A 15,585-nucleotide genomic window follows, 5' to 3' on the forward strand; every position below is an offset into this window, starting at 1 on the left:
AAAAAACATGTGAGAAAACGGCTCAACTACGAATAGTTGGTGAGTTTCACAATTTGAGTAAACCATGATAAATCCATATCAAAATATAATATTATCTGGGGACATTGTTAACCCAATACTGTACTCATTCCGGGGGCAATGTTAACCCAGAAACATGATGTAATTATGCTGAGCCCACAAGCGAAACCTCTGTCTGGGGACACTGTTAACCCAGTACAGTACTCATTCCGGGGACAATGTTAACCCAGAAACACTTCTAGGGACATCTGGGGACACTGTTAACCCAGTACTGTACCCATTCCGTACGATTCCCGTATAATCAAATATTTATAAATACACGCAAATCCATGCGTTCAGTATGTACTTAAACATTTTATTAGTAACAAGCTTTCCGCCCCGGGAAAATATTTGAAAACTATTCAGAAAAAGGGGCTCGTGAAACTCACCTTAGCACATGCAAGCAGGTAACAACAATCATTATCAGTTAACACGTCCAATCTGTAATATGATCCCTACGATCGTTACTATACACTCATTATTAATATAACTTTAACAGCGTTAACCGGTACATCTGGGGACACTGTTAACCCAGTACTGTACCCGTTCCGGGGGCAATGTTAACCCAGAACACTTCTCCAAACTCAGATTGTGATTTCGTTTAGAGTTCAATGGTCAAAATCATTATTAATCGTTTTTCTCGTTTTGAGTTCCTAGCACGGTTATCCGTTTTTACGTTTCAAAAATGAGTTTGGTCACACACGACCCGAAAATAGTTGTTGACTGATAATTTAGTTAGAGTTGTGAAATTTGAGCTCGGTTTAGACGCCCCGATTGGCCGCGGGACCCGTTTCCGTCTTTAGCGTACCGGAAACTGTTAAATCGGACAAAAATTACTCAAATCATCCGAATTATTTTCGGATGATTTATTTTTACTTGTTTAACTCATTTATATGAAAATAGTTCATTTTTAAGGTTTTTATACACCAGTCAGCTCGCTTAAGCGAACTTCACCGGTTTACGCGTTTTAACTTTAAAAGTTTGATAATTAGCACAAATAATTATCCGTTTAATCTCGGATCTTGAAATTTTGCACCAATCACTTTTTGACAGTGGGGATTTTTATAAAAATATTTCCAGAATTAATTTTTATATTTAAAATTTATTTATCTATTTTTAAACACCATTTAAACACTAAATATGTCGTAAATATCAAACGATCTTAGAAAAATCTCAAATTTTTCCTGGATGTCCCCTGCCATCCACATAGTCCCCTGTAATTTCTCCAGAACCAAATCTTCCTTTACATGCCATTTTCACTAAAACCGAGCTAGTAAACCCTATAACTCGTTTAACCGAAAAGCCTACTTAGACTTCTCCAACTGACCCCAAATTTTGTGTGTGACTTATACATGATATAAAAAGCTTATCTGAAATTTTCCAGAATTTTTCATGATATTTCACTATTTTTCACCATTTTTGGCCAAAACCGAGCATTAAATTCACCAATATTCATCCTTTATCCAAAAATTACCAAAAATTCACAGAACTCATAGTTTCATGTGTAGAACATCCCTGTAAAATTTCATGACCCAACTCTAAACCATCAACAATCAGTCCCAAAACACATACACCGAACATAACCGAATATACCTTTCGTTTTCCGCCACTACAAGCTACAAACTCGTCTTTCCGCCTTATCTACCACTAAATACAGAACCTACAACCAACATACCACAATACCAAGCAAGTTACACTCACGATCAAGCCTCTTACACTATAGTTTCGATTATGATTCAAAAACAAAGATTTAAACCGTAAAAATTCGTTTTTGGTTCGTTTAACTCCTTTCTTGGACCAAGATCCCTTGTATAACCTGTATACATCACTTGATCATGCAAGAATCGGTTTTCATCTTTGAAACCTCATTTTCTTACAAACCAACTCAAGAAACGAAGATGGAAACGTGATTAACTCGATTCTTTACCTTGTTTTCTTGCTAAAAACTCTCGGTTTTGGATCATGATCTTGAGAGGATTCATGGATTGTTGAATGCTTGTTTGGAAAAAAGAAAATAAAGGATAAGGGGTTTCCCCCCCATCCGATCGGAATTATGTGGGGGTGGGGTGGGACCCACCTCTTCATTCTTGGCCACTCATTTGGATATCGGATATCCGGATAATGTTTTGGATAATCTGGTTCAGTTCGTTTTCGGTTAAATGTTTAATTCGGCTTAAAACGAGGCTAAAACGGTCGTTTTTCGGCTTAAAATGAAATTTATATAAAACCGATTTAAAAACTTTAAAAACTTAAACCATGACATTTATTAACTTAAAACATCATATCATTAATTATCGCGCATCTTTTTCGGCTTGATCGATCATCTCTTGCTCGGTTTGGTATTAAAGGTTTCGTTTAACACACCGACGTACTATTAAATCGAAATCCTTTTTCTGTGCTTTAATCCACTTATCCCGAAGCTTTAATACTTCGTAACATCACTAAATATCATATATCTCGTCTATAATTGAACCCTCGATTCGTTCGGGTTTCAATAACTATCGATCGATTAATCGCATATTCAATACGATGAATTATATATTCACGTACAATCAGTACAGTGAACCATGTATTCTCGTATAATTACCATGGTAACTCATGTACCCGACATAAAATATGACGTAACTATCGTCTACCGGTTAGGGTATCCCTGGTTTCGTCGGAATCGTTACAGTAAGCTGTGAGAAGTAAGGCATTAAAGCATAATTATTCCCATGAGTTTGTTTCTTTGCAGTAAACTGTCAAAATTTATTAAGTGAAAAGACTTGATTGCTTGATACTTTGGGTGGTGTTTGGTTTGTTGCCCGGGGTCACTATTTGTTAAGTTTGATCCTATGGTGTAATAGAAATTACACGGGGTGTAAATAAGTCGTGTTTGGGTTGATTTGCCTAAACGTCAATATGTCTAATCCATTTATTGTCGGGCATGTCGGCCTTTTTATGACTTGTTTGCAATTTGTCAATCCATTTGACTTGTTTTTAAATTAATAGATTACATGGCCCATGTCTTGATTGCAAACTCTAAGCTTATGCGTAGTGAAGGGGCTACAAATTGGGGCGAATTGTGACACACGTCGCCCAGTCAGCAAGGGGTGGGAATTTGATTTTAGAGTGTAATGGTGTATGGGCTACAAATAATAATATAATATATATAACACACACATGAATATAATAATAATATTTCCTTTCCTCCTTCTGGCGACAAAATCCTCCCGCCTCGCTCCATTTCGCCCCAAAATCGCCCCTTATCTTTGCCCATTACGAATGGCCTAAGGGCGCGTTCGTTTCACGGAATGAAATGGAATTGGAATTTAAATGAATTGGATTTGGAATTTGAACATTCCAATAGAAATTGGAATTTGAGGGAATTGAAATCCAATTACATTCTTAATGTGTTCGTTTGACAAATGAATAGAAATCGAGGATTTTTTTTAACAAGGATAACAGTGAAAACATTTTGGTTTTGTTATATTTTTTGTTTTTTATTTATATTTTGTGTTATGATTTTTTTTTATTATTATTTTAATTTTTATTATGGGTTTTCTATTAAGATAAAAAACCCCTCAAAAAGCATTCAAAAATAATAAAAAAAAAATTCATAACTCAAAATATAAATAAAAAACAAAAAAAGTAAAAAAAAAATTAAAATGTTTTATTCGTTTTCCTCGTTAAAAAAAAACTCGAGAATAGATTTCAATGAATTACCTTGAAATCCTCCACATTTTGAAAGGATTTGGAGTCTCTTAATTTAAAGGAATCTGAGGGAATTGAATTCCAATTCGAATTCCAATTCTTTGAACCGAACACACCAAAATGAAATTAAGAATCCAATTCCAACGAAACGAACACGTCATGTCATGGGATTTTTAATTCCAATTCCTTTGAATTCCCACGAATTCTGTGAAACGAACGCGCCCTAAGTGTGTCTAGGTACGAGATGTAAATGGGGAGAGCCAAGTTGTCCCGCTTATTTGTTAATTATTAGTTATTTAAATATTTTACTTGTCTATATAAAATTTATTTTTTTAATATCATATATGACATACTATATATAGTTTTTGATTTTTTATTCAAAACGTTTATCTAATATTATTTATTTTGAAAACATATCTAATATATAAAATAAAAGGTTATATAAATAATAGTTTGTTTAAGCTCTTTTAAACTCGTGACTTTGGTCAAGCTCAGACTCAAGCTTGTGTACTAAGAGAGTTTCAATATAAACTCAAGCCCAGGGTTAAACTTGTTTAAGCTCGACTTGTTAATTTATTTATTAGTTATTGAGATATTTTTATATATCTTATTGTAATTATTTGTATCTATATATATCATTATAAATTATATAACATAGGATAATTACTGACTAATTTATCAGAGTTACATACATAATATTAACTATAAAAAATATATGTTTAATCTATTCTATAAAAATTTATATAATACGAGTTAAGCTCAAGAGAATATATAAGTTGGACATGCAAAGCTCGAACTCGGGCTTGTTTATTAAAAGAGCTCCAACGTAAACTTTGGGTTGAGCTCGTTTAAGCCCTATTCAAATAGATATGAGTCATGTTCGGGTTCATTAATTCAATTGTAAACCTGCCAATTAAATTAAACAAGTTTCCTGACCCGCACGTTGTGGCGTGCAGGAGCATTTGATGATGATGTTGGAGAACAATGACACAACTATGATGTCGAAGACCTGACAACCGAATTAGAGATGGCACCACTTGCGGCTGAAACCGCCATCTCCTTCCATTGATTTTGTAAATACCAATCAATTTTGTGAACATCAAGGACGATTAATCAATGTGAGATGGTAGGAAATTTCAAAAGATATGCAATAAGGGAGAAGATGTAAAGTAGGGGATTGATGATGATTGAATACATGTAGTGATAAATAAAAGAATTATTGTGTAGAAAAGACTTGTACATTAAGCTAAGATGTTTGCATATTTGATGAATAATTAAAAATGTGAGTGAAGGCCATGTTGGTTTTTAATATATATATAATTTACAAACACGATATTATGTTTAAATTTAATAATTATGTTTGTTTGATAAAACTCGTATACTAGTTTGTGGCTATTTTATTATGTTCATCAAAATGTGTAACTCACCTTCAAAAGTCTGTAGAATTCCTAATTAATAATTTTTAACTGATCTTAAACCCTGAATATGCATAAATCATTTATTAAATCCATGTTCAAAATGCAGAACAAAATTTTTTTTAAAACAAAGTCAATAGTGTGTAATGTTTTTGGTAAGATTTGGGACATTTACCAAATGTAAAACAATTAAAAATAAAACAGTATCTTGGTATTTTGTAGGATGATTGAATAAAGAATAGTGAACCATCAATGAGTATAATTTTTTTTTAAAATAATTGCAATATTCTATTTGGTAACAAAAGGCAAAAAGGATTTGTTTGTATTATTAATTATTTTCTTGGTGTATTGACTCTTTTCCATGTTTGGATTGGATGTCTAAAAAGAGATGAAAATTTTGAAAACAAGAGGCGGCAAAAATCAAATGAAGTGGCCTGATTAAAATTAAATACTAATTTCTGAAATGACAAATTTAACCTTTAACCATTAGTGTCACTTTTATTGTTTTATGTTTCTATCAACTTACAATAAAGAATGGTGTCTTTACTCTTTTTATGTTTAACGGTTTAACCCTCTATTATTAATTGCATTACTTTTGGCATGGTATTTTACAATTTAATCTTGTTATAAATGCAAGAGTAAATGATGTATTTTTACAATTATAACTTGTATTAAATACACCTGCTCAATATTTATTTTTTATTAATGGGGCAATACAAGTGAAAAAATGGAGCATCAATATTTATTATTCAATATTTGGATTCAAACATATTAAATCAGTAATCCAATAGAAACCATTTACTGATTTACATATTCGGTTTCCGGTACCAAAGTTTTGAATTTAAATTCGGATATCGTTTTGGTTTCTGGACATTCCTAATCCAGTTTTAACCAAAAAAAAATCCATACCGAAAAACCGAAAACCAAACTAATAAAATCACCGCGTAATAAATACGTCGAAACAACAATTATATATAATTAAATTAAAGATAATATTGCATTAATTTAGTTTTGAGGGCAAATTCGTCAAATAATAAAAACCAATAAAGAATAATATTTGAAATGATATGGAAACCCTAAAAAAACAAATCCTTACCAAAAAGGGGGGAAATATTCAGATTAAATTAAAATTAAAACACTTGTCTCCATTTTTACATCCCACCGAAATACACTCTGCTACTAATTATTTCAAGATTCTTGATTCCAAAGACTTCATCTTTATGGCGTTTAATCAAAACCCATCTGATTTCATCAAAGATTAAGGTGAAAAACAGCTGCAAACAGATTTACAGGCACAGGTATTGATTAAAGTAATCTTGTTCTTAAAATTTGACTTGTTTTTATAGGGTTTTAAGATTATAGTGTTTACAAAGAAATTAGATTTTAAAGTTTCAAAATTTATGAAGAATCGGCATTTCAAGATCTATGTCTTTCAGTCTTTTGTTTGTAAAAATGTTAACTTGATTGAAATCTGTAAAATATTTCATTAAAAATTAAGGTGAAAACAGCTGCAAACAGATTAACAGTCACAGGTATTGATTAAATTTTGAATCTTGTTGAAATTTGACTTATTTTATAGAATTACAATTTTTACTTTTTATTATTATTTTCTTTTGAGTTTTATAAATTTGTGAAGAAATGGTATTTTCTAGATCTATCTTTTTGTTATAAGTTTTAAATCTTCTTCTTGAATTTTGACCATTTTTTTCACTGAATTTGGTCATTTGTGTTGGGATCTTGTTCTTGAATTTTGACCTTTTTTTATAGGGTTTAAAGATATATATATATTTTTAAATTTGAAAATATATGAAGAATTGGGATTTCAAGATCTATCTTATATGATTTGTAAAATGTTAACTTGTTTTGAAGCTGTAAAAGAATTAATATTGAGATTAATGTATGTATGGTATGAGTGTTCTTAAATAGTTAAAACCAATCATGAACTGAAGCAAGTAGGCCGGTTTGAAATATTTACAGTTTGGTTTTACAGTTTGATGGTTTACAATTTGTAACATGAACCTTGCAAATTGAGTCAGATGTTTATCTTTAGTTAATTTACATTAATAATGTATATTGATTATATTCTTGAACCATCTGCATCATTTTAAAAGAACTAGTTCAAATTTATGCTTTTTGAATAAAAGATATTCTTGAAAACTTTTGTACAAATTGACCCATTAACACTTGTTTTTTTTTTGAAGACATTAAACTTGAGTTCTGGTTTTGCAGTCTTGTTCCAAAATGGGAAGAAACTTGAGCCCGGTGGTTAGACGACAGTTGGAAAATCTTGATAAAGATTCAGACAGTCGAAAATTGGCAATGAAAGCATTGAAATCATATGTAAAAGATTTGGATTCGAAGGCGATCCCGATCTTTCTCGCTCAAGTTTCTGAGACCAAAGAAACCGGGTTAACATCAGGTGAATACACAATCTCACTTTATGAAGTTCTGGCCCGTGTTACCGGCCCAAAAATCGTTCCTCAAATCGACAACATCATGTGTCACATCATCAAGACTTTGACTCAAAGTGCGGGCTCGTTTGCTCTTCACCAAGCTTGCTCAAAGGTGGTCCCTGCCATAGCTCGATATGGGATGGACCCCACTACACCCGATGCTAAAAAGAGTGAAATTATTCACCTTCTTTGTAAACCCCTCTCGGATTCTCTTTTATCTAGCCATGAGAATTTATCGTCCGGTGCAGCCCTTTGTTTAAAAGCACTTGTGGAATCGGATAACTGGCGGTTTTGTTCGGGTCAAATGGTCAACGAGGTTTGTCAAAGGGTGGCTGCAGCTTTGGAAAAGCCTATGCAGGGTAACTCGCATATCGGTTTAGTCATGGCTTTAGCTAAACATAACGGGCCGGACGTTGAAGGTTATGCACGGTTGCTGATTCGGGCTGGTGTCGGGATTTTAAACATGGGTGTAACCGAGAAGAACTCGCAGAAACGGTTGTCGGCTATTCAAATGGTTAACTATTTAATGAGGTGTTTGGATTACAAGTGTGTAATGGCAGAATTACCCTTTGTGATTGAAGAGTTTCAAAAGTGTCAAACTGATCAAATGGCGTATGTTAAAGGAGCGGCTTTTGAAGCGATACAAACCGCTAAACGAATATTAACCAAGAAAGGTTCGAAACATGAGCGGAGAAGTGTATCGCCTCTATCACAAATTGTAGACTCGTTTGGTGAATACGGTAGTTCTTCTATATCGTATTCGCCTTTTTCGACATGTTTTAAATCACGGGATGGTGATCCTGATAGTAGAAGTATTAGTAGAAAACTTTGGAGCAATGTTGATGTGTCGTTGAAGGACGGGTTGTTTTCGGGTGAGCTAACTCCTAGAAGTGTAATTGATAGTTCTGAGACCCATGAAGATTATGAAAATGGATTTTCGGGCTTTCAACTCGTAAGCCCAACCAATGGTGTCTCGGAAAGCCCAAGAAGCGCTACCCCTAGTCCTCAGGTGAAACTAATTAATATGCTTTCTTCTATTGCAGGCCGTTAAAATTAGTTCAGGTCAAAACCAGTAAACACATTTAAACGGGTCAAAATCATTTCACTAGTTCGGGTCAAAACCAGTAAACACATTTAAACGGGTCAAAAATCATTTCACTAGTTTGGGTCAAAGCCAGTAATAATGTTGAAACGTTTTACAGACTTGTTATGGTTCTGGCTTCATGGATTCGGGTCTGAAACGGGTCAACACACACAACCCATTTCTAAACTCACCGGCCCGTTTTAACTTCTAAGCAGTCTAACTAATACTAACTTTTGTTTCAGAGATCAAGATCCTATGTTAATGTCAACAACACCGACCTTTTCACGACTCCTAAAAAACTAGTGAAGTCTCTTCAGGTTTCCAACAGTGAATGCTCAGAAACTCAAACCCAAAGAGAATGGTCAGAAAGTCAAACCCGGAAATTCAGAAGCCCGCCTTCTAGCAAATTCAACTGGAGCCCTAATTCAAGTTATGATCAAAACGGGTTCAACGAGAGTTTCACTAACGAAGATCAACAGTTTAATAACATTTCAGAATCAGTGTCGTCAACTGAAGACATCCTCACGAACGGGACCAGTAATTTGCAGCTGTCTCAAGAACCACCTGTTCCTGAAACTAAGGTTAAAACAAAACTGCAGATCTCGCCAACTGTCAGCATCATTTCCGCACTATTCGTTCTGTTCATTGCAGTCGTTTGTTACTTGTGGATGTGTGATCTAGACAATGGTTACAACAACCTTGTACCAACCTAATTTCTTAAAACTGTTCTATGTTTTGTAAGAGGATAATATTGTTGTAGCATTATGGAACTTGATTTGTTTCGTGTTCTTACATTATGATAATAATCATAAACAAGTCTTAAACTATGAAATTAGAGTATTACAAAAAGATGAAGCTATAATAAGTTTAATCAAGTTGGGATCTTTACTTCTCTAAGAATCTTTGCAGCATCCTCTGGAACGACGGGGTTTATGTAACAGCCTGTTCCCATTTCAAAACCGCCAATTGTAGATAATTGTGGTACAATTTGTATGTACCAATGAGCGTAAGGTAGTTGAGATGAGGTGACCTGAAGAGGAGATGTATGAATCATATAATTATACGGCGGGTCGTTTAATTGGATTGACAGCTTTTGAAGTGTAAGTTTCAGTAGTCCTCCAAGATCAATAGCCTGCAAATATTTTAATAATACGAAATTATTCATAAGCATTTTAATAATATATAACAATTATAAATCATAATAAGTGAAGTACCTTATCTTCGCCAAGTTCATGGAAGTGAGAGGAATGATAACGAGGAACGATCCATGTTTCAAACGGGAAAGTTGAGGCGAATGGTGAAATGGAAATGAAATGGTTTGATTCATCGATTAATAATTCTTTTGTGTTGATATTGCAAAGAACGCATTTTCCGGTTTGATTATGGTATTCCTTCATGCTGTTGAGACGAGTCGAAGCAGTTGGTGGAATAACAGGAAGAGCTAGAATTTGACTGTGTGAATGACTCATTGAAGCTCCAGCTGAAGCACCATGGTTTTTGAATACCTTCATTACACAAAACAGAGACCAATTTTGAAATCACACATTTATAATAAGGCTGTAAATGAACTGAACCGAACAAGGCATTGTTCATGTTTGTCCGGTAAGCCTTTATCAAACAACCGAAAGGTTCACAAACACCTAACCAAAAGAAGTTTCTTGTTTGTTTTCGTTCATTAAGGATATAAACTTGTTCGTGAACGCAAACAATATTTTATTTGAATTATGGTATGTGTCAATGGTTCGGTCTGATCACCAAGTTTGGGTTGGTGTATTTTTAATACTCATTTATATTTTTGTTTCATAGTTAATAGTTTTACTAGAATCTATATGATAAGATTAAAAAATTCATTAAAAATATATATATAAAAAAACCCTTTAACAAACAAAACATTAACAATTAACGAACATAAATGAACATTTATTTAATCGAACGGTATACCTTGTTCATGTTCGTTCATTTATTGACCGAACGAACATAAACGAACTCCCCACAAAACAGTTCATCGAGCGTTTTGTTCTGTTCTGTTCCTTTACAACCCTATAAGTAAGTTTTAAAAATAGTATACTTCGGTTTCGTCCCACCTATAAAAAAATGTTACTTCAGTCCAACAGTTTAAAATTTGCAATTTCATTATCGTGTATAGTTGCAATTAACTCCAAGTCATCTAACTCCATCCACTCGTTCAATTAGTTTTATGCAAAATGACGATAACATCCCTGTTTTCTAAAAGCCACAAATCCGTTAGATACCTGAACATAACTAATCGAAGCGATACCGCAAAGCTGTTCAATCCTCTTCTTATAAGCAAGCAACACACCCGCAATTCCATCCGGTGCCAAATCCGGCAAGTGAACCGAGTGAACCGGAGACTCGATCACAACGTCATGAAACCCAAACCCACCTAACCTCACCTCACCGGATACGACGTCAGCGTGACGGTAATCCACGTCATCCGACTTCACCTCAACGTCTCTGCTCAGAGCCGGATACAAGTTCTCGATCACGCGGACCTTCCAGTCGGAAGTGGAATATTCTGGTGACCGGAATATCTCCGGCGCGCATTGGTGCTCGTTTCCGGCACAGAACGGACAGGTTGGATTTGGATGTGGGTTTGGGTTGGTTTCGGGTTCGGGTTCGGGTTTGGGTTTGGATTTGAAGTCCGACGGACGGCGAGATCGTGCCGGAGAGAGGATGACCGTACGATTGTTGACGGCGTCTTTTCTGATTTCAGGATTCCGGTTTGCTGATGTCATGTTCAGTTATTCGCCCTAAACCCAAGTGTGTGTGTGTGTGTGTGTGTGTGGTGGGAGTGCACACCTTCGGCACCATGTTAATGTATTTATTTAATCTTATGTTTATAATTAATTGTCTTGTTGTTTGAAGGCTAGATAATTAAAAAGAAAAACAAAAATATAATTGTTTGGCGTGTTGGATTCTTTCTAGAAACTAATGCAACCTTGAGTCCTTGACAATGGGTATATATGTTCTCATTGTTAGATCATCCGTAGTGGAGCGGCGTCTCTGACACCTTACATGTACTATATAGAAAATGCATCCGCAAAACCACAACACAACCATCACTAAAGCGTGTTAGTCCCTTGGGTGCTATCCCCTTAATACCCTCTCACACTTTGGATGGTTGATGTTACTTCTCTCTACCAATCATATGCAAACACACACACACACACACTTATTTAGTTTTTCTTTTATTTAAATATTAGTTAAAAGACCAGTGGCGGATCCAGAATTTTTTTTCCGGGGGTGCTCTGTTTTTAGATGTTTCGTTTTCAGAGAGTTGGATATAAAAAATTCGTGTTGGTTCGACAATTAAAAGGTCTTAAAAATATTAGAAGTCTAGAAACAAAAATAATAAGAACAAACCAACAAATTAATGAATAAGAAATTGAACCTACGATCAATTGATAAAAATGACATTTACGCTGTTTTATTTAGCGCTATTACAAATGTCTCATGTAAGAAAAGGACAGCAGCTGTGGGTTATTGTTTGAAACTCTACAAACATTAAGACCTCCCATAGACCATATTAAAAATAAAAATAAAACCAAAGTAGTACAAGAATCGAACATGGAACATCCCCTTGTACAACTAATGCCTTGGCCACTCCACCACTTTTCTAATTTGGTTATGAGGTGCACTCTAATTTTATAAGGGGATGCACTTTATATTTTATATATAGCATTACATTATAATTATGAAACTCGGGGGTTTCCGTGCACCCCCACCATTCAACGTAAATCCGCCCCTGTAAAAAACACTTAAATGATGTATTAGTTAATACCAAATGTCTACGTGGCGGATCGAGTTGCATACATTTTTTTTAATTAAACCACAACAGGTACTCTTATACTACACTACATTGTTAGGTTAGAAAATATTACAAACTTTCCATATATTTATAAAAGATGGATTTTGGCCATACAAAAGATGAAAAGAACTTGTGATCTTGACCTAGTTGGCTGATCTCTCTTACTTCAAGGTATGAAGAGGTGTTGAGCACTCAATTGTTGGATTTTAATGACATGGGAATATGGGATTGAGGTATATTGAACTACACCTAGAGTTGACTAACAAGCAACGAACTAATATTACTAGTTATAGCTAAACGCAAGAACAAACTGTCTCTTGAAAAGGTTTTTGAACTTTTCAGACTATATCATTTTTTTCCCCTGTTATATATATATTTTATTCTTTTAATAATTACACTAATCTTGAAACAATCAGTACATATGCTATTCTTTGATAAATCCATGGTTATCTTGCGTTATCTCTAAGAATTTCACTTTGCTTTTATGACTTTTGTTTTATACATTAAATGAAAATATATGAGGTTTTCATATTTTTTAGCGTCAATAAAAGTTTTTGAGTAGTTCATCAACAGTGGCGAAGATTGCTTAGGGCCCGGGGCCCCCGGCCCACCTGTTTTTTACGTAGTAGTGTAAATTTATCCGTTTTCGTCAGGAACTTTTTATACGTAGTGTAAATTTAGCCGTTTTCGGCCCAATTTTTTTATACGTAGTGTAAAATTTAGCCATTTTTCGACCGAAATTGTCACACCCCAACCTACGGCGGAAATGCCGGGGTGTGGACTGATTGTCACAGCTCGTAAGGTTACTATCACGCAATTATTAAAATTCAAATATCTATTTATTTAATTCAAATAACACCATAATTCGTTACAAAAAGAAATTCAAAGTAAAACAAAACATCAAATAATTCAAATGAAAATTTAAAGTCTCAAATAAACTCTTCTAGCATAAAGTCCTTAAACAATTCTTCTAAGTCCACACTTCACATCAAACGATAACCTGCATATGCGTGAAAATAATATAGTTTGTCAACACGAGGTTGAGTGAGCAACACACCAGTTCAGTTTACATATATAATAAAATACGTAGCTGCAACGAGTCAAATGAGATTAACAAATCAACCAATGAGCAAATAAAATGAGATGTCGAAAAGCACAAAGCTAAATCGACTAGCGTATGATCATACTATTTTATGAGATTATGCTGGACCTCTCCGAATGCGGTTCACATTGAGCACATAAATATATAGCAAATATGGCATGAGATTAGTTAACACATAAGACAACAATTGCAGTTTTGTTTATAGATAAATGTGAAAATACAATAAGTTACGCATATGTCCCCAAAACAGTATGAAAACGAGTAAAAATGGGGAATGTGGTACGCATATGTCCTCAAGATGAACGAGGATGATTAAGATGATGATAATAGGGAAACGAATCACACGCGAACGTTAAAGCCTAAGAGAATAAAGAATAATCGGATATGCTAAGTACGAGATCTAACTAGACAATTAATAACAAAGAAATGTTATTTTAATATTTTATTTATAAGGATTTATTATTAAACTATATTTTTGATTAAGGAAAACATAATAAAATATTGTTTTTAGTTTTATAACGAAAATTACTTGATATATATACGTATTCATTAAACGTTAGTTTTTAAGTATCTTTATATATAAATATATATATATATATATGTGTGTGTAAACGAGTCTTAGAAAAATATATGTATATGAGCGAAAAAAATTATTAAGAAGCCGGTTTTTAGTGAATCAAACTTGTTTAAACATTGATATTAATAATATTATTGGTTATTAATTATTTATTAAAAGAAACAAAGAAAAATGGTTTCATTCCAAAAATAAATGGGGTGCAGGAGGATCGAACCTTCGACCTCCGCCCCCACGCACAAACACGTTAACCAGTTGGGCTACCCAGCCATTTGCAACAAAACTCAGTTCGTTTAAATAAAATAAAAACAACAGTTGTTCATCCCAAATAAACAAACCCTAGAAATCGCGATTAACCCAAAGCGTTAACAATTGATTAAAACAGGTTTAGGGTTATTGATTCACATGAAAACGCGATTCAAAACATATCTTTAATTGCTATAAACGAAGAACAGAATAGGATGAACGAAGGAGTAACAGGGACGGCCAGAAAGATGCAATGAACGAGCAATTAACGAGCCAAATGAATACAATTATTTATAGGGGTATTGTTGGTCACCTTACAAGGAAGGTATCTATGAATTTAATTGAAATAAAACCAACGTTTACGCGGTCATAACTGTTAATGGGTGTCGGTTAGGTCAAAAAAGGAAAAAAAAACGAGTAAGCCGAGTCTAATTGGCTTAAAGGTTGACGGTGAGGCCGCGCCCTAACATAATTAAACGATTTCCAGATCATTACATTGATTACAAACGGATTTGGACGGTTAATTGATTGATTGTTTGATTCGGGTAAAAGAAAACCCGTTTAAACAATAATACGGGTAAATGGGTTAACCAGATAATGGAAATGGGTTATAATAGGATTTACATACAGGCCCCTCAAGTTTGGAGATGGACACATAATGGTTGGAACTTATACTTTGGGTTAAAAGCGTCAAAATTAAATAGTTTAAATATAAATATAATAATAATAATAATAATAATAATAATAATAATAATTTATAACTCGATAAATGCGGATATTATTAATGATAAAGCCCGAACCCGAAAGTGGGTCGGGTAACGGTTACAAATGATAAAGTGGAAAACCCGAAATGTTACAGTATCCCCTACTTTTGGGAATTTCGTCCTGAAATTAGAGAATCAACAATGAAAAGATGAGGATACTTGAGTTTCATCTGGTCCTCACACTCCCACGTAAACTCGGCGCCTTGCTTAGAATTCCAACGAACTTTAACTAAAGGAATGCGGCTTCGCTTAGTAACTTTATCCATATGATCCATAATCTCAACGGGTTACTCAATGAAATGCATAGTCTCATCAATACTAACTTCATCGAGAGGAATGTGGAGATTACCCTCAGCAAGACACTTCTT

At 34.1% G+C, this 15,585-nt stretch overlaps 2 protein-coding genes across 3 annotated transcripts; one reads left to right on the forward strand and one right to left on the reverse strand.

Moving 5' to 3' along the window:
* The first annotated feature begins 6,280 nt into the window (after positions 1–6,280).
* LOC143554073 (protein SINE1-like) lies at positions 6,281–9,479 on the forward strand. Of its 2 annotated transcripts, XM_077043929.1 has the most exons (3): positions 6,281–6,463; positions 7,395–8,627; positions 8,945–9,479. In XM_077043929.1, exons 2-3 carry the CDS (start codon positions 7,407–7,409, stop codon positions 9,413–9,415), a joined length of 1,692 nt encoding a protein of 563 aa, XP_076900044.1. In that variant the 5' UTR covers positions 6,281–6,463; positions 7,395–7,406; the 3' UTR covers positions 9,416–9,479. The 2 variants fall into 2 exon arrangements, with proteins under 2 accessions (XP_076900044.1, XP_076900046.1); XM_077043931.1 differs by lacking the exon at positions 6,281–6,463 and having other exon boundaries at positions 7,374–8,627.
* Positions 9,424–11,467, reverse strand: LOC143554074 (ADP-glucose phosphorylase-like). Its single transcript, XM_077043932.1, has 3 exons — positions 10,955–11,467; positions 9,917–10,207; positions 9,424–9,834 (listed from the first exon to the last, which is right to left on the reverse strand). Exons 1-3 carry the CDS (start codon positions 11,456–11,458, stop codon positions 9,574–9,576), a joined length of 1,056 nt encoding a protein of 351 aa, XP_076900047.1. The 5' UTR covers positions 11,459–11,467; the 3' UTR covers positions 9,424–9,573.
* Positions 11,468–15,585: the final 4,118 nt, after the last annotated feature.

This window comes from Bidens hawaiensis, unplaced genomic scaffold (genome assembly GCF_021521415.1).
Source record: "Bidens hawaiensis isolate Kalapana, Puna unplaced genomic scaffold, B.hawaiensis_p1.1 tig00017490_1, whole genome shotgun sequence".
In the NCBI taxonomy this organism is placed as follows: domain Eukaryota; kingdom Viridiplantae; phylum Streptophyta; class Magnoliopsida; order Asterales; family Asteraceae; genus Bidens; species Bidens hawaiensis.